This window comes from Varroa destructor, unplaced genomic scaffold (genome assembly GCF_002443255.2).
Source record: "Varroa destructor unplaced genomic scaffold, Vdes_3.0 BEIS01000002.1, whole genome shotgun sequence".
In the NCBI taxonomy this organism is placed as follows: Eukaryota; Metazoa; Arthropoda; class Arachnida; order Mesostigmata; family Varroidae; genus Varroa; species Varroa destructor.
In genome coordinates, this window is record NW_019211455.1 from 10,237,453 (window position 1) to 10,263,371 (window position 25,919).

The 25,919-nt window shown below is 41.1% G+C and overlaps 1 protein-coding gene across 4 annotated transcripts; it reads right to left on the minus strand.

Annotated features, from left to right (window-relative positions):
• Positions 1–686: 686 nt before the first annotated feature.
• LOC111244314 (uncharacterized) lies at positions 687–24,185 on the minus strand. 4 transcript variants are annotated; one of them, XM_022791275.2, is made up of 5 exons: positions 22,265–24,113; positions 6,564–6,838; positions 4,347–4,496; positions 2,599–2,777; positions 687–2,266 (listed from the first exon to the last, which is right to left on the minus strand). In XM_022791275.2, exons 2-5 carry the CDS (start codon positions 6,733–6,735, stop codon positions 995–997), a joined length of 1,773 nt encoding a protein of 590 aa, XP_022647010.1. In that variant the 5' UTR covers positions 6,736–6,838; positions 22,265–24,113; the 3' UTR covers positions 687–994. The 4 variants fall into 4 exon arrangements, with proteins under 4 accessions (XP_022647010.1, XP_086836510.1, XP_086836509.1 ...); XM_086980384.1 differs by lacking the exons at positions 6,564–6,838; positions 22,265–24,113 and adding an exon at positions 24,158–24,185; XM_086980383.1 differs by lacking the exon at positions 4,347–4,496 and having other exon boundaries at positions 22,265–24,114.
• Between the last annotated feature and the right edge of the window lie 1,734 nt (positions 24,186–25,919).

Below are 25,919 nucleotides of genomic sequence, written 5' to 3' on the forward strand. Positions count from 1 at the left end.
TGGCGTTAACAGAATAGGGTTTTTATATGACTGTGAAGAACCCACGGGCACATTGGCAGTGAATGAGAACTTTATTAGACATACTTAAATGTAGATTCGAAGCTTCACTCGATCTGATGCTACAACCAACGCCAAAAATTTTGTATGTACGTATGCGGAATGTTTCAGTGCTCGTATGCAGTAGATAAACAGTGGTCTGCTGATTACTGTTATCTCATTGACGGAATATAGGTTAGCTATGGTAAATTGCGCATGTCAACGAACGCTATCATAAGATGGGACATTTACGTTAGTTGATTGGGTACTATTAATGCAGGTTAGTTTTTGGCTTATATCAACGTATTTCTGAATAATATTTATGTGTAGAATAACAGCAAACTCTGGTGCAGCTGCCAATGAAAATAACACAAATGATACGTTATGCTTTAAAAGTCAAAACCGAAGAAATATCTGCCATAGCATGTATCTTTTCCTTAGCTGTGTTCCTTTAAGCTGGAACTTCGGGCATTGAAGCTCAAGTGTTGATAGATTGTTCTTGCGAGAGAATACAAACGATATGGCGGACGTCACTTGATTTTCAAGACGCAATCGTCCCTGAGGATTTTCAGAAAATGGAGCTGTCGATTGTTTATCGTTGTAATCCAAAACAAGTAGTCGTTGCGTTGTTTTTCAACAAGAAAACCTGATAAGCTATGCAAAAAAACGTTTTGCCATTGTTATTTATTTACAGTTTCGAAATATTACTTTACATAGTTTGTGCAGCTCTTAGTTTAAATTGAGCTCTATATATGTAGCGTTCAGATAATATTCATCACACGGTATTGATTGAAGCCTCTTAAACGGCCTCTAAATAGTTTAACATATTTCTGTATATTCAGACACATCGTTTACGTGCCATTAGCTACCTAGTCATTCATGCGCTGCTATAGTACGTCGAGAAATGCATTTCAAAAAACACCAGACTATCACTTCTCGCCGTAATTTCTAGATAATTTTATACATTGTCGGCTTTCAGTGAAGAATCATTGTCCGTTGCCGGAACATCTTCACCGATCTCCTCATTGGAAAGCGACGGTTTGTTTAAGAACGGCTCAAGAAATAGCCAGTTGTAGGAGACACCCAACTGTACCAAACCAAAAATTTGATATAGGAGGTCATACGATGGTTCCCATCCCGGATACTCTAGGTCACGATAAAGATGAACGAAGATTGGTAGAGCGAAGGCGATATAGAAGCCACAGATAATCTGAGCCATAGCTCGGGCGTAATGCTCGATTCTTGTTTCCATGTATGTCCGAATGAGGTTTGGCTGCAAATAATGAAGCGCGGATTGCACAAGTCCAAAGAGGGCAGCCCAGGCAGCGACGACAACAAGTCGATTAACAAACTGGGTCGTCAGAAGATTGAATCCGCCGACAAAGTTAGCTAACAGCACAATGGTCTTCTCAGAAGCATCGTAATTTCGCAGCAATTTATCTGTGACTAGAATACCGACAAGTTTTGCCAAGGTAAAGACGAGGAAGACGCATATCGGATCAATACCGTCACGGATAAAATGGGTGCCCTTAGGTGTGGCCTTATCCATGTAGGCGTCCAGGAGTGTCGTTGAGATCACTAAAAGGTGAACGTTCGAAATAAACGAAAGCAATAAGAGGGCGAATGCTCCTGTTCGAAGAACCTGACAAATCGCAACGTGTAAAGGCACAAGTTGAGCGATCGGCGTGAGTACCGTCAGCGACAGTTGGGAGACGGACCGTCTCATGGTAGCCGTCTGCAAAATTCGTGGGCTCGAATATGGGTTATGTAAAACGTCGGCACTAACGGATCGCTCTGGTGCGCGGATGATCTTCTGGATGATGTTGAAGTTTTGGTCTGCAGCATTGGCTGGCTCAGTGTTCAAGCGCCGTCTCGCCGGCCGTTCAAGGACGTGGTGACTTACGGAGTGAAGTTCACGTTCCGCGAACGAGTTCACCCGGTGTCTGTAACCGAGGTCCTGAGATTGGTGTTTTCGTTGAACAGTGAAGGGAATTTTACCGTCGATGGCAAGAGCTAACGGTAGACGCTTCTCAATGCGCTCGAGTTCAATTGCTTTGTCAATAAGGGGTTTGGCCGCTTTGTCGTTTTTCAGCTCCGAGTAATGTGACTTTGCATCTTCCGTTACGCCAGCGGTAATTGTTTCAGGTGAAGAGGTCAATTGAGGCTCGTTGAATACTGGACATTGGGCTCTGTGCTGGACGATGACGACGACAATAGAATGTAGACTAAGCTGTAGGAATAAAAAAAAAATCAAACATGAAAAAATGGTTACCAATGCGAAATCCTGATCTATCGACGTGTTGAAAATTCTGAAGGGGTGAGGATCAGACGCTACTGTGCTTGTAACAGCCGGCTTTGCCATACACTGGCCACAACGACGGCAGCTGCTAAACAGAGAATATTTAAATTATCATTTACATTTCATTCGGTGTACAATCGCTAAAATCGAGCTTTGTTACTTTTGCCATACCATTTCGTGAGAACAATCTTGCATCTTAAACCAAGCCACCAGTGGCTTATATCAAATATATGTTTTGAGTCCTACGCCTGATTATTACTAACACCGCCAATGACGAGCAGGGCACCCTTAGTTAGAAGCAGATCGTCGAGCACGAACAAAAGTGGAGCACCCACGAAGCCTCCGAGAATGCTGCCGACCTCACGATTAAAGTGGAGCTCTTCGGCAACCGCACCGCGTTCAAAGTTTGTGGTGAGCGCCCGCGTAAGACCTACTCCAACCCCTGCAACAGCATAAGGCAATCAGTCACATGCTCCATTAATCAAAGCCGATTGATAAGAAGGGACGCGGTGCTCAAAGAGGAAATATTCTTAAATGATTACAAAGTTTTTAGCCATTGTTGTACAAATAATACAAAATAAAATAAACATTAAAGGTAGAGTTTAAGTTGAGGGAAACTGTAATTATGCAGTGGCAAATATCTTCTTTATTGTCAGTAGTATCTTCTCACTGATATAGGTAACAGTGCGCAGTTGTTTATGTAATTTTACCTATATATATATATATATATATATAAATTCCATTGGTATGTATATATGTATCCTGCTCTGCGGATATCTGTAGTAACTAAAAAAAACGTCTAGTTCTAAAATTTGCTCTATGGTCCTTGTGTGCATCTAGAACGAACGACTAAAGATGAAAGGCGATATTATTGTTATAATGGCAATGTTTATAGTTGATGTCGTGGCAGGCCGACCGCATAGAAAAGCAACCCGGGTTTTCGGAACTCGTCAACGATTTCTAGGTTTTCTACTTCTTTCTAGTGCTTCTAAATAATATTTTGGTTAGATATGTGTCCATTTCTATAAATAGGAGTAAATGCAAATGATTGACCTGTAGCGGGCCAAGTATAGGCCATTAAAAAGGTTCTCTTCGAAACTTAGCCTACGTGAGGTAATTATGTTAATTGTAAATACCATCAGAACAAACGTAAAGACCTCGTTCACGCAGTTTCCTCTAAATAAACTCAATCACCGTTACTCAGATGGTGGCTGAATTGCAATGTAAATTTATACAAAACTTGAAATATGCCAACTCTTTATATCGTTCAAATTGCACACGATATTGGTGGCTGCTTTAATTGCTCAGCTTGTAGGGTGACGAATTCAAATATAAACTATAGGCAAAATTGTGTGAGTAACTTAGATAATCCGTTATCTATAACAGTATACATGAACTAACAATTATACGCTGATTTTGGCCTGTTAGGAGAAACTATGACTCACTCACAAGCCTATATTGTAGATTTGCTTCGAAACTCATAAAATACATATGCATGATCAATAGACTACCTTGTATATAAAGCCATTAAAGGATTGACGGCCAAAATTAAGACGTTAGTAATAAACATTCGGAAATAGTTAATTATCCAATTATTACTAACCACTGAACCGATACCGAAGAAGAGGCATTTTTTTTTATATGCGAATCGTGTTTTCTAACGTTTCATTATTATTCACAGCGTTAAGCACAGATCGGTGCTATGATTGCATATACTTTTCATGTTAAAATGTCATTCTGTATCCGTCCTCAACATCAGATAAGTTGGTCTCTGTTTACACGTAATTTCTTCTTTATGACACAGTCGATTTCCCCGTACAATTGGTCAGTTAATAAGGGAACTGATGACACCTGTTAATATACCAAAATACTTAGTCATCACGGCCGGAGCACAAGTGTGAGTGGGTGCCGCGGTGAGGATCATGAGGTGTTCGATTTAGTCTGTGAAATAGAAAGTTTAGCGTTCACCTATACAATGCCCTGAGTAGCCGCTACAATAACTGCTCCTTACCGTACATGGTGGAGGCAGCGGTAAGGCCTAGAAGTAGGTCTTCAACGAAAAACACGAGACTACATCCTCCGCAGGTGATAAGGACTCCTGCGAGCGTAACTATTAGCGGAGGCTCGAACGTGTTTCTCAAAAAGATACTGCTTAGCCCCTCTGCAAGTAGAAAATTCTAAGCTTTAACATCTGTTCCTTTGATTGACTTTAGGATGTAGCCTATATTATCAATGTATTTAATATTGTTGTTCCTTCGCGTAGTATTCGTCTTCGGCGACAATCAGGGACCTTTGGCGTTTTTTTTCTAGCTTACGTAAAGTTATATGAATTACCTAAGTTTTTCTGTAAATACTAACGGTCGAATATTGAATGAGTTGGCTATAACACTCATATAGCACTTGCACCTTTTTACGTTTCGTTCATTTTTCTTTCATATACAACATTTTTATGCATTACTTCACCTTTTACCTGGGAATCGTTGTTTGCTTACAAATATTCGGACCCGCTCGAAGTATTCTGTTAGACGAGCCCCTTCTAGCAATTATAAATAATGACGCCCCCGTATATCGAATGGGAAACGTACGAGTATGAATTCGCTTTAAAGTAATATTTTTACGTGCTTCGATTTGTTCAATTCAGTTGCCCTGTCGGGGCTCAGTGGCCTTCTATGACAGAAACTGAGATCCTCTACCAATTTTCGCGTACTTCAATCTTACGTCATTCATTCTAAGGCGCTTCTCCTGACCCGATCAAGTCGTCGCCGTTGACGTATCGTTGGGGTTGATAATTGTCATTTTATCATCTCTGCCGCGTTATGCCAAATTGCGACATAGAACAGTTATTCTGATATAGGTCCACGCTAATCGTTTAGCGATAGAAACATCGTCCATTTCCCCCTTTGCGTTCTTCTGAATCTGTTTAGATTCTGACTTAGCCCTGACTCGTCCCACTGATATAATATACGCGTTAAAATAACACGTTTTTCTCATTTCATATTCGACCAATATCCAGCAGTTCATCCCAGCTAAAAGAAACTCGAGTTTTTACACGACACTCTGTACGGGATGGAAATTTCTTGTACAGTGGACTGATTCGAAATACTCATTATAAGGGTAGTATGTATACTATTCATGCTAGAATCTATTTATAGGGGGCTATAAAAATGGCTTGACGGGGTAAAGTCGCATGCGCCACCAAACGCTGACGAAGCAGACGGAACAACGAAGAGAATTCAAGGAGTACATTACACAAACGAGAAATTGGAAATTGCAAACCGGATCCAATATAGCATTGGTAGTAAAGGAAGCTAGCTGGAAGGGCATGCTATCCAGACAAACAGGGATAGGATAGCCCCTGCAACACCACGCAGACGAAGGGGGTTCCGCTGATGAAAAAGAAGCTCGTCCGACCGCAACGTGCCAAACACAGGCAACCGCATACAAATGTGCCTGAGTGTGTCCTTGTCTCTGCTTGCATGTACTTTCTATAAATGATCAGATCACTCCGATGGTTGGCTACTTAGTGTGACGATATGAAGAGATCCGGTAGAGCCGGCCACGTTGATAATGATTACGGCTTGGCCAGCGATTTAGGAAACCAAGAACAACGGATATTGTCATTACGCCAACGAGATAAATCGGATGGTGTGTACAGAGATAGTACGAGACCACGAACGTCGTCGCTAATGCCAGCCGCCATTGCATTAACAGACCGTCACTCGACGGTTAGAAGCTCTTTGAATGAACCGGCCGAAATGATGGCTAGTCCCTAGGCAAGAGAGCTTAGATAATATAAACATGAATGCAATGTAAGTTAGTATCGGTTATTACATTGACAGAAAACACGATACTTCAGTTTGAGTGATTATCAGGCTCGTAGAAATTGTTCGTTTCTTTTTGAGAGCGCATAACCGAGTAATCGGTGCTTGTCTATTACAATAGAATGATAAGGTGGGTCTAAACTCTCTTGGTAGTTTGACTTGATACATATATATATATAATTATATATAAAATATATTTAGCCATGGCTAAATATAGGTTAAAAGTTTTTCAATTTTCCACTTTACCGAAACGTGGGCACATTTATCAAAGATAGCTAATAAATGAAGAACGAATGAACGCTCATTAAAATGTATCCGTTATTAGTTCCACTGCCGTGTGTCAGTAATGATAGACTTTGAAAATTTATCATTTAAAACTGGAAGACACGATTGCGTCTCTGCTTTACCCGTAACGGCAGCTAGACCTGCCATACTGGCAGCGGGAATACATGCGTAAATACGATCCAAGCCGTATATTCTGGCTAACTTCAAAACAAGCACGGGTTGAGCATTAAGCCACATTTCCTGGAATAGGCTTAGAAGCCCCTGCAATAGCAGGCGTAAATGCCACGACCCCATGGTTTTTGATGTCGAATGATCGCCTCGATGATAGCGTCGCCGAGCTTAGACTATCCAGAACCCTGTCGCCCGCGGCAGTTCATATACATGCATAAAAAGCCACCTGTAACCGAAAAATCAATTGTGGACCTAGGTTAGACAATTAACCAATCTAACTAATGTTATTTATTTACATTTTTTATTTTATTTACGTACTTGGCTAAATATCAGGTATTGAGCTCTCAGGGTCTATATCGACCAAGTGGAGACGATTTATGAAATGTTACTTTCTCTTTTCAAATCTTGCTTCTATTCACTAGATTTGTATTAGAGTTGATTATAGGTGCTTAGTATGGTGTCCATTTTATTTTTCATGGATCGGCTCTATCAGACCGTAAGCCAACTAATGAAGAACTATAAATATTGAGCGATGAGTTTATTTCGTAGAAAGTAACCTTACCAAAACTGTTGCCAGACCTATCCTAATTCCTTAAAATATCTACTTAGTACGTTCAATGAATAATCCTGAAGTATCGACATCTGTATACTTTTAAAGGAGATACTCTAAAGAACAGAAGTAACCCCTAAAGCTGAATTTCAAAGCCCCCACCCTTGCACGGGTCCCGGCGGAAGCGGTGTCGTCTGTCACGATAGTGGACTGGGTTCCTGTTACAATTTAAAGGCGCACGGTCTATAATACACTTTTATGTAGTTATAAACAATAACTATGATACATGCTCAGTAATAAGTAACCTCGGTGGCTTCAGAGTCTTCTCAACAGCCTTTCAAGGCTTGTTTTAAGAATTTAACAATTATGCCAGTATATACGATTTCTTAGTCAGCTTTGGTAGTAGCGAGCAGCTTTTCGAGCTTCGATATACTTCTTATGGTACTGATTACTTGTTTCGTTTGTGCTGCGTAGTCAACCACACAGTAGAGCTGGAGTCTACAGATTGAGCATGATCGTATAAGAAATTATTGAAAAACAGCGCCAGTACACTTTATCAATTGCGGACAAAAAGAAAGCCAGCACTAGCCAAACGTCACAGAATAGTCTGATCCAATTCGACAGGGAGCCCAATAAAAATTCTGTGCTTCCGTTCAAAGGCTTGAGTTTAAATCTGCTGACTTATAAGCGGCCACTTCAATTGAAGCCAGATATCAGCCCGTAGCACCACAGGCGCGGCAATGATCTCAATGAGTAGGTAGTTGGTGATAAGTTGTATAACTTTCACTTACTCTACTATGCGTATAGTCGATTGTTTGAAAACCGTACTTTATGAGTAAAATACATGACTCGGTTTCTAAATAAGGTTCTTTGATCAATTCAAATATTGATTTAGTATATATACATGTCCTTGTTTAACCACATCCGCTATATTTAAGGTCGTAAAAAAATTTACTCGCTGATTAAATGCGTAAAATAAGGAATAACATTTTTATGAGATACGTAACTTTTCAACAAACCCTTAAATTAGACACTCGACAGAAGAGGCTTCATGACAACATAGTAAACCACACAATGAGCCTACCACAGGTATTTCTATTTTACCTTCTAAATTACGAGTAGGCCATGGAAGTGACGTTGTCTTAGATCTATTCTCGTCTAGCTATAATCATTTAGTGGCAGACATTTGCCGCCATCGAAACAAATCTGTCAACACACAGATCGTCGTACAGGAGGCGTGTACCGGTTAGGTGAACAATTTGATAGTAATTACGTAAATGGGTTACGAGGATGCGTTACACACGAGGGCAAGTCACTTTTCCGTCATGGAGGTTTCTCGATTCTGGGCATCGACATGCGAGTCAAACCTGATTTAGCCTCGTGGCAAAAACCTACTCGTCCGGGATAAGGATTTGAGCATAAACGTTTTCTTACTGAGTTCTCCTTTATTAATAAGATTCTATTCATTACGCCAGATGTGTACTTCTAAATAATATCTCTATAAGAAAATAAGATCTCTACAAGAAGGTTCTCTTGTGGAACAGAATGAGGTCTGTCCTTCAAATTGAAGTATGCTTCTTGTCAACAACATGTTGCTTGTATTTCCTGGATGTTAAGTTTTAGATTTGTCTTTGCTAGCTAGCTGAGATAACTCATGATCCTCAGAGCGGTTAATAGAAGAAAATGACCGTGCTTAACCAGATCTAGCCCTGAGCGCATCTCTCTGGAAAATATTGTGCCTGCGGTTTGTCGATGTGTTACGTGCTTAGTCTTCGAGTTACTGACTTAGGCACTCCTTGAATATGAATCTGGCGTAACCAGGATTCCGCCAAGCGAGTTTCCGAGAGCGAAGCGAGATATAACGTTGTTGCTTTCGCAAAATATCTAAAGATGAAATCATTGAATAATACTCTTAAGTAACTTGTGTTCTAATCGGCAAACCTTTCCACTTATATAATATATTATCTCATATGAAATGTTAGGACGGACCTTGACCTGTTGTGGGGAGAACTAGACGGGCCTATATCGGATAGGGGCAAAGCATGATTGCCATTCGGACTACACTACGGAATGTTTCATTTGAGACCCATTTCATTCATTTTTTGGTCGTTCCTCTTCCCATAGGGTAAAGCACAATAGACGCATAGGCGGTCGAGGACGGTCACTAAATGCAACCAGACCTCGGACGTAAATTACGGCGGGATATATTTCGATTTAACTAACAACGTAGTTGCACGTACATATTGAGCGATGAGATTAGATGTCTGCATATGTTCGGGTGTATCATGTAACTTTAACGGTAACAAAACACGATTTCTCTAAGTAGTTTTACATTCTAAGCGTTTTCGTTGTTATTTCAATAGCATTCAGTCCATACGATGAGAAACACAGTCGAGTCAGACTGCGCGGTCAACTACGTGTGAAATTTTCGATGGCGGGGAGCCACTAGGTATTTAGCTTCGGGCAACCTCAGTTAGCGGTTTTCTGCTACAGGACTATCGTGCCATGATGGTGTTTACCTATCGAACATCGCGTGGTCTGGTAGCAGAACCAAGCATACCCCATTCTATTTTCTGCTAGCCATCGGCCGTCTGCAGCGGCAATACTTAACAGTAGTACGAAACCAGAAATTTGTGAAAAATTCATATTTAACTTAAGGATCGCAGATAGTAAGAAACGCTGTTTTGTAAATGTTATTATAAGCCTATGTTACGTTCCGATTAGTCAACCTTATTTTTAGATCAGAAACGACTGTTCCAATATGTACAAATCATTTTAATTTATGCTACTAATTTAATATAAAATATTTCAAGCGGTTTAAATGTTTGCCATTGATTAAATCGAATTCAGTTTGGTCTAAATGCAAAAAAGCAGCTTTTTAAAATGACGTTTTAAACTTCTATTAAATGTAGTTATATTTCCGTATTATACAGGATGGAACTAAAATAGGCTTCCAATGGTAAAAGGCATAAGTTTAGAAATAAGTAGAGTTTTCATTAGGAACGAAAGTAGTTCTCTACTCGATACGGGCGATCTTCCCATTGTACGTTCGTTTACTGCGCAACATTTTCTCAACTCTACAGCTCAGCCTACGTTTTTGAGTCACCCTGTATAATTAAAAGGAGGCAGTAGCAGCGGTCTATGCACTCAGACAGCTATTTTTCTAGGAAATCGAATTTCCTTACATTAATTTGCACGGCCTATTTATTCACTGGTACAAATGCCATGAGGTATGAGCCACTGAAGTTTCTTATCAGAAGTTAGACCGGTGTCATCTCCGATGCGAATGGTTGCCATTCTAAACAGTAACACGGTCTACGTTTGACGCAGTACGTAATCGACGATGGAACTAGTTAAGATGGGCGTTGAATACGTATAATAACGTAGATGAACGCTCGATTATCGGTTGTGTACCTCTCGCACGTATTCGAAAGGGACTTGACTCTCGAAGTCGGCGGTATTCAACGTTGACCGGTTCATTTTTGCTTTATAATGTTACATATACTGAATTTAAGCTCAGTATTCGACCTCCTTAATTCGCAAAATACGCCTGTCTTAGCCCGCGCTCTACCCATGCGCGCTCATCCGCCTGTCACTTAAAATGTAAGAATACTTCGTTTTACTCTACTTACTTGCTCGATTTACAATCATATCTAGGTTTTCTGGTAGAAGGTCATTGATACAACGACCGTTACCAGTGTTACCGATTCGATCAGCCACCGGCGCCATAGTTGAACTGCCACGGTGGTATGCCTTCACGCCGACCAGATCTCGTAGAGCAACTGCAGGCTGTGTCCTACGGACACGGACAACTCTGCCTGAACTGGGCAGAAGGAAGTGGGAGTAGGGCTCGTATATTTTTCCGTACGGTAGACTTCCATCTACGACTTCGTGCCACGCTATGGATTGACTGTCCACTACGAGACACGAATATTCGACACCCCTTTCTTTATATGCGCTTATGTGCAAGTGGGTACGCGTGTCTGTAGATGAAATTACAGCGTGGACACGGGCATATCCAGCACAGAACGGGCGAGCTAGGCGGAATATGTCGAGTCGAAGACGAATATAGGCAATGGAACGACGACAGAGGGCACTCGAAGTCCGTACGAGTTTGTTTAGAGAAACGCGTTGCACAGTGCAAACATTATCAGGTATTTGTGTTCTTTGAGGCTGAATGTCGACGAGGGGCTTCCACTGAGCGGAATTTTAGAGTAGTACGTTTGCCGGGCTGGGTCGGCTTCGTTGACGGTTTCAATGGAAATGGGTCGACAATGGTTTAACTGGGGTATGGAGTGTTCACAGGCGCTGCAACTAGATACAGGTCGAACTGATCCAGTAAGCTCTACCAGTGCGTCACATGTGTCGCACTGGTATAGTTGCGTCTTATGCTGGAGACAAATCGATCGGCGGAAGGGATGGTGAGTCTTATCCTGGAGGCGGCATGAGGGTGGTAATAGCCATAATAATAGTGATGTCAGCTATGTACTCACTGAATGCGCGAATTCTAGACGAAAGCCTTAATTGTAGCGCAAATGAATGGCTAAATGGCGACGCGAGCTTTGTGCTCGATCAATAACACTCTGGGCGAACAGCTGCTCCGGACGTGACGAGCTCTTTTGCTTTCCTGTCATTGTTGCCGATAATTGTTTATAATTGCTAGTTTTTTTTTCAACCAATCGATATATTATAGATAGGGAATGTATAGTTATTCGTACTATATGTAATTAACTAGTAGTTTCTCTTACTTCAGTTCTTCTCCTAGGTGATAACTGGAAACAAAAACTAGATGAAAATTGAAATGATAAATATTCGCTATGCTGGGTGATTTTTACGCAAGACATATTTCTCAAGCGCGATTACTGTTCACCCTGTAGAAGTCTTTTTTAGCATCTGAATCATTACTCGGAAAAAACGATCGAGCACCAGCACCTCTGAAAGTTTTCAAACGAACGAGGTGATTAGTCGGACTATTATGGTTGAGGAATTGGGAGCCAGTCCTAGCGGTAAACGCAACAGCCAAAGTTGAACCCAGACCCAGCCCACATAAAATGGGTTTTTCCTTTTCGTTGATGGTGCTAATCGTACTAGTCAAACTCTCTTTATTCTTATTTATATTGTTGTTTAACTTTGTTCAGATAGGCTGCGTAGTACGTTGCCATCGTTGCTGAGACCTGAAGCAACGACTCCCTGGTGCCTTTCAAAAAGAGATATATTCTTTAATAATAGTATTATTATTAGTACATATACGTATGTCTGTTATGAATTACTTAAGATTTAATTGAGAAACAGATACTATAAACGTAGTTTTTCGTACCGCTAATATAGAGATCGGGTAATGCCATTCATCTTCGGGCAGTATAGGTCGTACAACTGGTACTTTTGAAAAGAGACTAAGTATTCTATAAAAAAACCAGTCTCATTGATCTAGCTTCGTTGGCGGCATGTGAACGCCTAGAACATTATAGAGAGATGGTATAGGCAGAGTTATCCTAAAGCGTCAATTCTGTTCCCACGCGTATAGTTACAATTACCATCCATCTGGCTGCGGATACCTTTTTTTTGACCCGTTCGATCATGATAATGAGACACCAAATCCGTCCTCTTTGCTGCGGTGACAGATGACTATTATGACGTTCTATATTTGATACTGTCATTGAAATACGCTCTTTCGTAATCCTATGCAATTCTACTATTGGAAATTTAGATTTTGCTTGGTTCAAAACTGCCCATCGTTGCCCCAGAACGGTCCATCAGCCAACTACATAGACGAACCGTCTAAACAACGGCCGCAAAATAGTATCGCATTGATATCACTCAACGTTATTGTTGTTAATACGACAACCCCACTACGGTATTAAGCTAATGATCCTTTCGGTCGTCACCTAGATATTTGTAGTTTTGGATAGCGTCAATCTCATTTCTATTTGCAAGCTTCAATTCAATGCAAAGGAAACATAGAATCCTGAGCGTATTTCGTTTCTAGCATCGAAGCCCTTGCTTGATTTTATGAGGCTTCAAGGCTTTCTCGGAAATCTTGGCTTGGCAGGCTCTCGTCGCAAAAGTAGGCGACGAAGCCCACTTCTAGACAGCTCCATGAGGAAGCCTGAGTTGTTGGTCAGCGACCGTTCTCTTATTGTAAACGAACACGATAACTAACACAATTTTTACAGCCATTTCAAATGTCAAACATACGGTGCGGCGGTTAACAACACAAACAGCTAGAAATCTTTAGATCGGTGGATTAACTCACATCGTCGAATGGTCTTTCGCTTAATGGACAACGAACCGATTGGACTCACCAACGTCTATCTTTCCAAGAGTACCAGTGACTCGTAAACGCAAAGATCGGCACGGGCGGGACTTCGCCCACTCTAGAAAAACCCGCGCTCCATACTTCAAATTTTTACCCTCGTCGAAATAGAAAAATACATTCCAACGAGCGATATTACTTAGTGGTTTACTCCATTATAAGTATCACATGTGACGCGGTCCTACGCAATTTCTAAAATCGTATGATAAATAATAATTTATCTAAAATAACTTTAGGCCGATAATGCGTGGTGTAAACACGTGGCTAAGCAGTAGACGTTTGATTCGGCTTCAAAAAACTCCCATCAGCGTCACCGAAAGGTGAAGTAAAAATAAGTGATCTCCAATAAAACAGCTGAAGTAGAGGATTAAGAGTATAGGCCCGTCCGAGAAGCCTTCCTATCAACGTTATTCAAGTAGGTGTTTATGCAGATATGCCGCCCAAAATTGCTTTGCTAGATATAGATTTCACACAGGGAACCAGAGCGATCGCGGTGGCCAAAGTAGTTATAAAAGAGAAACACGTTTGAAAGTACCTATGATACACAAAAAATTAGTGCTACAATTCACCAGCCCGTCTTCTCCTTTCTGAGCCGCTGCCTCTGTCCAGCCATTGCGGTTGTAACAGTAGAGTTATATCTACGACGAACTCTCTGTCCTGTTAGTAATGTCGGCCTACAAAATTTTCAGACTCTAGCCGAATCCGTAAAGTAAATAAATGCAATGTTTATTCGTGCTACTTTCCCAAATAACATTTTAATAATTGTTATTTGTTACCAAGCGCCTCTATTGGGTCTGCCACAGAAGTTAGACCGTAGAAGATTTGCCCTTTGTCGGTTACTACATCCAAAAAACGCGGTACAATTACTGCTTGCCATACGCATAAATGACTGCTAGTCATCTAAGCGATCCGTCAGAGCTTTGCACGTAAATGAAGTTTGTTCTGTTGATATCTTGTCTGGCACTTATGTCTGGCGCTTTAAAATTTATATTTGCGGTGACCCTTGACTGTTGTTAACGGCAACGAGAGAAAGAGACTTGTTTTGTATTGCAACGATCTGTGACAAAATAATTAAGACTAGATAAACAAAACCTACAAAAGCACGCGTTACAAAAATTCGTTGTTATTCTCTGAAAGTCTTACTAAAGAACGAGGGGACTAGAGGGCAGGCTATCTTGGACGAGGCCCCCACCTCGTCTGACTTACTCGAGAAATCGACTTCGACCTTCTACATCGCACCATCACAGACATACACGGCATATACATGAAAACATAGCAGTTTACACAGTTGCTCATAAATGTCTGAATCATTCACTTTGTTATCGGCGATAGACATCTGTGGTGACCGACGTGACAAAATTTGAAACAGGTGAAGTTATGCAGAGGTGGCGGCACCACCAATGAAAGACTTTTCGATTAAATCGTCTGAAATAATATGTATATGCCTTTCGAAATATTGTGTTGGCTTTTGTTTTCGGGACGTTTACGTCGTCCATATTGGCGTCATCAGACATGCCATTCGTGCTGACTCATGGAGACCTTCCGTCCGTGTTTTTCTATTTGTATGCGCCTAACTGGCAGACTACCTAGGCTGCGCGGTCGCTGAAATATCGCGAAATAATGGTGAAATAGCGGTCAACCGCGAGCTGTTGACGCTTATTCCTTGCGTGGGCGGATCGTTTCATATCGTCAATGAAGTCCATCTCGCAGTGTCAATCCTGCCTATTCTGGGCGTTGCAAAAGCGGCTGACGACTGCTAATATACGCAACAGCGATACTTATGTTTTGGCGCGAACTAAATAGAGACCGGCATAATTCCAGTATTGTCCAAAAGAGAGATTGTACCACTTATTTCACAATAGTTTCGCAGGTCTTTGTGTCTATTGCGTTACAAGGATGATGGTAACTTGTTGTTTCTTTAGATCTGTAGATAATGGCATGTGTGTTTTATAATACTAGATTTGTGCTGTTGTTATTATTACTGCCAGACATAGTGAGCCACCGACTGTTAGTGGGTATGAACCCTTTGGTGAAGTGGCCGAATGAGATGCTGAGCAATCATCATCATGTACAGATTTATTATACATAAACATCAAGGGTAACGTGTACCGACGTGTTGATTGAAGGAATCAATTTAAAGGGGTCACTATATAGTACTTATATGTGCAATAAGATTGACACAGCACAACAATGTCAGGAATAAATACTCATGTTGCATTTAATACCAGTATAAAACACTTCATTTCAAGGTGTATATTAAGACTAGTATGACACTTGGGAGTAACAGAGATCGACGCTTTAATACCATTTTTTCGAAATGTGTTTGTTCGAAACCCAGTTTTCCTGGTTCACAAGGGCAAAACAACGTTGTTAAATTTTAGGCACGAACAGACAAGAGAATATAATTGTTAGTGCCAATTTACTAGCAGTGTGCGCATAATCCATGTTCAGGAGTTTCGATTTTAGAAAAGGACATATTAGTTTCACCAGGCTCATCGCAGGCACGACTTACTACGTCGAAGAAATGGCAGTACCTCATTTCTATGATGCATAAACTTCTCGGATTTGTTCCGATAGCGTCAGTTTCCACACAAGCTATAATCTATATAGAGCAAGGTAGAATTCAATTGGACAATGTGTGAAGTATAACCGTGGGCAATCACAACTGCCCACGAAGGTAGTAGTCGATGAGAACTTTGTTTCGTAGGTACGCTTTGTCCTCAGTCAGATTTGATAGCAAACGCGAAAAAACCTTCGTCTTTGGTTGTTATGGGTCAAGGGCAGACTCTAACTAGCATGTAGTCACCTTAGCGTTCGAGATCCAGACAGGTGGTAAATTTAAAAAGCTTATAGATTCAGCTAGAGCCGTAAACAATAGGCGCAAGCGCTTTCAAATTCTTCCTCAAAATCTTATGGTTTTGATAATTTGTCTCTACGGATGTAAAAAAAACAAGTTTTAAATTAGTTAGACGAATTCATGATTTACCTATGCAAATCTACCTGATATAATACTGGCGTACAGATGAGAAGCTGCGAGCTAAATACGCCGTTACTCTTGTCCGGCTCTCTAGAAATCTGAACACAAATATCCGCTTTTGTTCCTTGTGGCCATCATCAGTATCGAGAATGAACAGAGTTCGTCTAAATATTGTTTTGCCTTTATCATGGGCTAGAAAATAAATTTGCAGTACCCTATAAAAAGACGGCTAAATGAGAAATAGAACAGTCTGTCTTCGGACCATTGTTTGCGGGGTGTCGGGGGAGCAACGTCTCACAGACAATACCGTGCTCTATCATTTCTGACTGAAACTATGCAGATCTGACTGCAAGGAAAAGCTTCGAGGGGATCGAATAGGTGTAGCTAACATATCGATATTTCAGCTTCCAGACACTTCTTGCCTAGAAGCCAATACATTCTCAAACATAGTATGCTTTATGGCCCCAGAGCCGTTCTCCGTACAGCTCATATTTCTGGCTGAGCCCATTTTAAAATTAAGTCGTCAACATAATAAAAATAATCAAAACTAAATTAGCTAAAAATGTATCGCTCAATTCTTTTTTATCGAACGAATGAACGGATACGCTCTCTAGGGAACGTTTTATTTACAATGGCCATTGTCCATGTAGCATATTGTTATTAGATACCTGTGTTAAATAATGTTCTGTTCTACCATATACATCTGTTGCACTCGAACAGATTTGTATTAGAGCTTAATTAAATCAACTAATAAAGTAGTACCGATCCGGTAAAATTGCGAAGGCCAAACTGTTTGGCCACATAACTAATTAGTGCATTCTACAGCCTACTATAGGGACAATTCGAAGAATAATAATAACTTCGAAATAATGAATTGTTAATCATTGTCAGACGCTTTGCTTCGAAAGCTTTTATCATATATAGATGTTCGTAAATAACTAAAAGAGCAGTGAAACTTACTACAATGTAGAAAACAATGATCGAGCTGTTGCGACGATTTGACAAATGAAAAATTCGAATCCTACTATATACACTGACTGATAGGGGGCTTATGATCAGAACTGATTATTCAGAGATGCAATATGGTGGCCTTCAGCTTCACGGATTCGTGGTTGCTTCCTAGGTATCTGGTGTGCCACAGCTTACCACATCGAAAGCAATATCAAACGTAAGCCTAATGGTTTCATGTTAAATGGAGTCGTGGTCCAACTATTCAACGTGAACCTGGACAAGACGAAATATATTTCTGATTCGACAGACGTACGTAGTTCGGCCTTCGATAATTTACTGATAAAGACCAAACCTACGTGATTTAGCGTTTGGAACGGCGTCTTTAAAATGGCAAAGGGTAATTCTAGCCTTTTTTGTTGTTCTGGCGAGATCAACTGCAATACAGAAGTAGAATTTCAATACACGTTTGGTAAATCCGCACGAACCTGCAGGTTTCTGCAACGACGGCAACTGGGCTCAGCTACATGGCATCTGATATCCTGTAAGCTCAGCAACATTTGAAGCGGTCGGCGACCCAGTCGACCTCGCTTGGGTCAGAGGCATCTTCGGTCAGACCGAGAGAGGCGAAGAATCGAATAAGAGAAACTGGTTACACGCTGACACTCGCTTCTTCATAGATCAACCCAATTGTAATAGGAACGAAACCGTTTATGAGCCATCGTCCGCTTAAATCGAATGCAGCCTCTCGCGATAGTCGACAAGCAATAAATTAACTGGTGATACCGAGTTATTCAATTGCGAGATATACAATCGGATCGTACATCTATTCTGTGAGATCTACTTTTACTAAGAGAAAGTTAGCCAATGTTCAGGCGAGTTCTTCCATATATAAGAAACGACGCTCGATTTCTCACGACTAGTTTCTAGTGTACGGTGCAGCGATGTACGACGGGCAGCGTGACGCCCGATATTCGAACGCGACAGGGCCTACTCTTAATTAAGGACAAATGTCTAAACATATGCTGCTAATTTGTAGAGCGTTTCTATATCATAGTTATTTAAGGTTAGCATCAAACAGAACCCGAATGGTTGTGTTGGTCATAAAAATAAACCTTTGACGGATGTAAGGGCCAAAGAGGATGATGGCACAATGAAGAACAGTCCAGCAAGAAGACTAGATATAGGAGACTATTATACTTTACCTGCGAGTCTATACAGAATTTAACATAACAGTAGCTGTTGTTCGAGGCATTGGATACATCGACATTAGGGCTTTATATATATAGAGTAATGATACATTTATATGTCAGATTGGCGCTCGTTCGTTTTTCTTGGCCGGTAGCTGGAACCCGTTAAAAGCAATGTATAAATGATGCGGATATGTGTACTCAGCATAACGCCATAAATCTTTATACACGTAGTCACTAGCAGAAGCTGTACGGACCCTCAAGAAATGATACGTAAGCAACGCAGCCATATAAACATAACTGTCGAGTACGTATATATATATATATATATATATATATATATATATATATATATATATAGAGAGAGAGAGAGAGAGAGAGAGAGAGAGAGGGAGGGAGGGGAGAGAGATAGAGAGAGAGAGAGAGAGAGAGAGAGAGAGAGAGAGAGAGAGAATGGAGAATTTATTGGTTAGTTAGCATTACTTTTCTCTATACTATTCCTCGAATATTAGCATGGTACAGAAATTAGTAAAGTTAGGAGTGATAGTGTAAATGATTTAAAAGTAACATGATGACATTGTGAAATGGTCGCTATTGTATAATAGAGTTACATAGAAGGATCTACGGTGACCGATAGCATCATGCAATAAGTTGCGACTATCCCAAATATTATGTACAGGTTCGAGCTCAGGCAGTATTTATGCAGGGTGTATATATGCTTCAAGGGTAGGTTAGGAATAATGAATGAAAAATGCTGCCATAAGTGAATTTGCTCGTAGTAAAACTTGTCCCCCCGTTGGGTCGGATGATTACGAGTAGAAAATATGATACAGGTGCTAGTAACCTGAATAAGGGGGCGTACAAGAAGGTCGATAGCGTGCAGTAACATAGTGGCAACGTAGTTAAACATACTATATAATTAACTACGGTTGCTAAGCAAGTTTTAATCGACCCTTAAAAGTCAGGACGTTTGTTGCCTACTATCTAGTATTGAAGCCTAGAGTTAAAGAGCCTAGAGGCTCCTTAACTTAGTGCTTCAAAATAGTTCTTGTTTAGCAGATAATATGTATGCAGCTTTGTTAGAGCTCAGTTGGCGGGTCAGATGATTTCAAGTTAATGATAACCTACTTTGTATTTGGCGATGTTTTTCCTTTTTTTTTTTTTTTTTCTATATTTTGTATATTCTAGAAGTTTAATAGTATAGTGTTCAGTCGCTTGTAGTTTTTCACACGCACCCCCTGAACACGCGCTTCTTTAATAACATACATATAAACATATTTCGGAACATGTAAATGTGTTAAGTTGTAGATCAGAGATTTTTCGTGGCATCGAAAGCGATTGTTAGACCAACAATTCGAGTGACTTTTAATGTGCCTTAATCACTACTAGGATAATTGGGTTATCTAAATATCAGGGAGGATGATTTGTCAGAACGGTAATAAATCATTTTAAATAAATCCAATGATAATATTAATAATAAACTACCTTTCCGCGAGTCAAAACGAATGTTAACAGTAAACAAGCCGGTACATACAGCGGTGGCCTGTTGCGGTCAACGTGTTTTCTTTCTTCCAGGACGGAATACCTACAAGTTTTTTGACTGGTTCACATAGAGCGGCTTGAAAATGTTTACTTATCACCGTATATCGTTACTTGTGCGTTCGTTGATACCAAGGGCTGAATAGTTAGCTGGATGTGATACATAATACAGCAGCAGTGGTCAGCTATGGCTGCGACGTGCGGTTACGTTTGCCTTTCTACGTGAGGTTGTCAAGCTCAGGTCCACATAGGTAGCGTTACGGGGTGAAAGAAACGTTGTTGGGATTATTTTACAATAGGAATCTTTATTCAGGATTTGCTCTCCTGACTAATTGGGAAGCTTGCTTCTCACATGGGGGCTTACATAGGGGCGGTGCCAATCAAAAACTCCCGATAACCTAAGTCGATATGCTACGCATGTTCTAATATTTGAACCTATGTTTCTAGGTTTAAAACCGGGACAAATGTAATAGCAGGCATACTTTACCCTGACTAACGACCGCATTTAAAAATAAAGCGTCGCCACCATCGTTTAATGACACAATTTAGATAACAGCCACTAGGCCCAGTTGAATAGTGCAATTTCCCAGTCGAAGTAAGGTTTAGTTAGTCATTGTCGTAGCAACAATCAGACATTGACCCAGCCAAGCTAAAGCGTATCACTTTGATGTCTGCTTATTCAAGTACGGTCATTGTCATTGCTAGTACAAATAGGAAAGGTGATACTTCGGAACCCTTCAAATTATAGGGGCTAACCACCGTCCTGCTAAGGGCCAGTAAAACATTCTGTACAGACCAGAGCCAATTCCATCTTCTTCGTCCTACAATGACAGTCTATTGCATGGACAATTTATAGTGCTGTTCTGTTAACTAGCGACTGAGTACTGAAATACAACAAGACCCATATCGCGAGCCACAGCCAGCTACACAATAAAAATATGAAGCACCCCTTGCCATAGCTAATCACCAATGATTTAGAAAATAACATTACAAATGGAGTCTCAGTTGCAAAGGTACTAACATTACGATTCCTACTAGAGGCATTTCCCGCTTACTTACTTCGTACAACCGCTGGGCCGACTAGCCACATCGGCGGGAAAGGGCTTCTGCCATTAAACAGATCTGGGGGCATTTTGCTCGGAAAGAATTATGCGGGGGCAGTGGTTCATGAGGAAGCGAATTTAATGATTTCGAATATTCGAGGAAAGCTTATCTCTTAAATGAGGGCATATTTCCGAATCATTACAGACGGCAGCGGCTGCTGTGGAACAATAATCTTTTCTTCTAAAATAGGTCACTGCGATAGATCAGAGGATAAGAAAACAGGATACAACAGGAAACAGAGGGTGGAGTTCAGTGATTGTTGATTTGAACTGTACCAGTTAGGGGGTCGATCGTCAATACAGTTATTATTAATTATACAATTACTCGCAATGGATTAGTTACGAGGATAATAAATAGTAACGCATCTTCATAAGCGAAGTGTAACACATCTCGCAGCTTCACTGACTTACTAAATCTCATTTCGAACCATCTGGTCTGAAGACAACAAAATTTAGAGCCCTTTATTTAAAGTATGGTAGTTCGATATAATAATAATAGGTTAAATAAATATCCTGAAGGAATGGATTCGTCTATCCCTGTTGGAAGTGGGTTTTAATTTAAAACAAATTGTCTGTAAAAAAAAAAAAAAAACACTACGATCTAACTTTGTGATGATATTGATCGACTGTTCTGTTGTATTGTCAGTGGAGGCTTAGCTTCTATATTAATGTAATGTCTATTTTGAGCCTAAAGCTTAAAACAAAATAGATATATAGAGATGTTGTTTACTCATAACGTAACGTAACGTTAGCATTCAATCGGAATCGTTCGGTTCTTCGGATTTATTGCGTTTTTTTACATGTTAGTGCAAATTCTGCGATCTCTACTTGTTTTAGTAACCTATAGAATCTAGGCCACACGCGATGTAATACGGATAAAGTAGTTTTATAGCTAAACTATAGAGTTTACATTAGAAGTATATCAAGCTGATTGTTTCATAGCGTTTTTGTGTTGTGTACACAGTAGTGATTCTGTTATCTTTTACGTGGTTAGTTTCGGGCTTTTGCGTTGCCGGCGCATCGATTGCTTACACTTTCAGTGGCGGAGTCCACGCGGAGTTCACAGGGAGGCTCGTTCCTGGTAGATGATCATTTGGACTTCGTACATAGAACGTACCCGAACAACAAATAAGATATGGCTTATTCTTCGTAGCAATAAATAAACACATCGGCACCTTTGCGTCACTTTTGGACGGAAACTTTTCCGTTCGCCATAGATACCTGGACGGTTTCACGCACCATCAACGCGATCACATCACATCACCGCAACCGCTTATTGTTTCGTCTGTCAGTGCAGAGACGGGCACGCCAGCTGTACTGAGCACGTTCGACTACTATTGCGATACTCCGACAAGGGTGAACTATCAAGCGTATTACCACGATAAGAAATGCGACTTCGTCACGTTGATTGCTAGAAAAAAGACGACGGCAAGCTTTAAATGAACGCGTAGCGACAACTGAACGTATCTATTGCTACGTCCCTAAGTGGTAGGCTGCCAATACAGTGATAGGCTCAGGAACGATGGGGTTCGCTCTGTTAGAGCTCCCCGCCCTCCACCCGCCCCCTCCCCTGAAGTGCTCGCACTGCGTGGTTCAGTCGAATACTGCGTTGAGCTCGTCGTTGTTGTTGGTGTTATTGCTTGCGTTGATGTCTTTGTTAATGTTACAATTGGACAACCACTTCGAGCGGTAGCGATTATGGCATTGCATGCACAATTGAGATGATCCTGCGTCAGCTGATCAAACGTAAGCATAGACGGGAACCTGTCAGATCGGATTAGTGTAATATTACAGCGGGATAGAACGTGCACGTACGACGGCACCACTTTGATCTCAGTCTCTAATCGCACGATATCTACGGGGGCCACTGACAACATGCAACAGTGACCACATCACAAATCCGGGAAACAGCCAATCAGAGACAGTAGCCGACATAGCAAAAGCTGTCTTTTCGTCATGTCACCATGGCTAAACGTTTGATAACGCTTAATGCCGCAGATTGGACGTGTAGCCGCTTCACGTCGCTGCTCGTTGCGCGTGTACCCTATAGATACCGTTTTGCATAGGACACGTCGATTCTGATGTATTCTTTGGAGCGTGCGTCTGCTTGCATTAACGAATAACAGGCCATTCCTGACCTGATATAATTACAGAAATATTTGTAACATGTTGAAAGATCCTGGCCCAGCGTAGGGTCGCTGCTAGCAATCACCGCTGAGTACAACGACACAGATGATACGCAGTAGCTTGTACTAGTACAGAAAAAGATACGAATGACAATCATTGATCGAATTTGAACGTCTGATGACCATTCGAGATTATCGTCTGTTCTTTTCCCTATTTCTTTACTGCTGAAGCGACGATAGATTACAGAAACTTTGGCAACATTTGGGGTTCACAGCGGAAACAACTGCCAACTGACTCCGTCCAAACTTATCAAACTTCACGTGACGACCCGCCGTAAAAAAGCGCAGTTACCGGCGACAGTAGCTGTCTTCTATTTGGTCGAACTCCAAATACCTGAAAAATCTTTGAGTTCACGACATCTCCAGTGCTTTACACATCTCATTATAAGGAGCAGTTTCACTCTGCCTCATCTATAGTCCGACGCGCTCCCCCCGTCTAACACGCGCGACTAAAACGCATGTGTTAAACTAGGACGCCGTTTATGTATGACAGTGGCAAAATTCTCTGCCAGAGGCGTAAAACACGACGGCGATGAGGCTGGGAAGGAGGAGGAGTCGCAGTGGCGATGCTTGCCATTACCGCGGCAGTTTCCGATTGCCAGCGTCAGCGTGGAGCGATTAGATCGAGAGAGCGATTGTTCCAGCGTAAATTTTTGTTTCCATCATCCGTTCGATGGTCGTTTCAAAGCATGGGATTTACAGTGGCTATAGGAAGGCAGACATTCGAGATGGTACTCACGCGCTATCACCATCCACCCTTTCGTTCGTCCGTCTCCAGCTGATTGTGGTTTAGCTAATTGGCCATAGATGGCGCCACGGTCGAGCGGTAACGCAGAGGGAACCCGACTGGCGGTAGATTTGTACTAAATTGTCGAGGTATCTATATTGTTATACCAATCCGAGTTTTGCTATTATCGCGTTGTCGTGTGGTGAACATCTCGTGACAATGACTAAGGTGGCTGTTGTCACTGCTGTTGCTATTATTATATAATTATTTATTCTCACTACGGTGGATACCGTAGTCCGAAATATGGCTTTGTGTCATACTGGGCTAATAATAAGTTTTGATATCATAGCAGATACGAATTTGTACATCTATATGAACATACAATAGAAGTTAGCGGCAGCAAGAAGCAGCTAGGCTAGATGCATTTATGATAATAGCACAAACAAAGGTCTACTTATTTATTGTGTCGGGACGGCCATGCTAAGTGCGAAGGGCGATATATCTTAAGGTCGAACGCGCGTTAAGGAAGGGCCGCGCCCGGGAAACGCGCGACAGGCGGCGATAACAATAGAAAAAGGGTAGACGCCAGTATTCGACGACATTTCACTTAGGCCAGAAACGGCTGCGGGAGTGCAGGGCGGCGTGACGCGTTACAAGCTGCCTGCCCCGCATCATATATGGTCTACATTACAATTATATTATTATATTCACGGAGCGACTGTGCAAGCGAAAAGCTGCCTCCGTGCGTAAACAGTTTAAATCGTCTGTAAGATCGTGCCGATTGTCGGTTGGCACTAAATAATATTGGCAACCTTTGTTGGGTATTTTTGTTCAGAATCTGCAGATTCTGATAAAGGGAGCATGTGCAGGTGTGACTGATTGCTAGTACAAGCAGGCGAAGAGAGGATAGGTTGATTACAGGAAGCCGACCAGGTTATCAGGGAATGTATCATCTGAATTCATGTTTTCAGCTCCCATTACGGATTCGACGTTTTGTATCCCGTTAAAAGCGATTTAGTTGAACTGAGAATTGTATTCTTAACGTATTATTGTACATGTTATATAACATTTTTTTTTTTTGCAAATTGAAGGTATCACATTTATATGAAATTGCCCATTGAGACTAGCTATATTGTTAATAGAAATCGGCCACACGGTGTTTTATCGTAGAACGAATTCATATCCTAGATTAGTTGCTTACAGGTAGATCCTTGTGGTCCAGCATCTCGCATTCGAAGAAAATTAGACCATAATGTCAACTAAGCAGAGCTATTGACATTTAGCAAGCCTTACGAATACAATACATAAGCATTTTATGAGGTCATTAGGTGATTGCTCTTATATCAACTCAAGCTTGTTATTAGGGTACTCTCAATTATGTTAATGGATGTATGGAATGTTTTTCCGGGTAGCCTTTATCTTCAAAAGTCACAAAACGAACAGGCGATTCCTTTAGCTTGATCGATAGTGAGTCAGACGGAACTGCAGCAGTAAATGTTAGGAATAATTATGTAACGTCCTTAAGGCACATTGGGCATTACCTGCATCGTAGCGTAAAACGACCTTAGTCTTTAAGTGCAGCTGGGCCGAGTCTCAACAACTGTCCGTTAATCATTTAAATAACCATTTTAATCAGGACACGTGGCGACCGCTCCATCGCGCCGTCGAAATAATGTCCATTGTCAACGCTCTAGTAATATTTGCCTTAAAAATTCTTTAGAAGGGGAGGACACAGCAATAGATACCTTACGCATGAAACATATTTCTCAGCTAG

Excerpts from the sequence above, each read along its gene's own strand:
- LOC111244314 (XM_022791275.2), bottom strand. The coding sequence starts at position 6,735 with ATGGGGTCGTGGCATTTACGCCTGCTATTGCAGGGGCTTCTAAGCCTA. Across the intron at positions 2,778-4,346 it reads CGCTGCCTCCACCATGTACG|GGGTTGGAGTAGGTCTTACG; the intron begins GTAAGGAGCAGT and ends ATGCTGTTGCAG. Across the intron at positions 2,267-2,598 it reads CCCTGCTCGTCATTGGCGGT|CTTAGTCTACATTCTATTGT; the intron begins GTTAGTAATAAT and ends TTATTCCTACAG.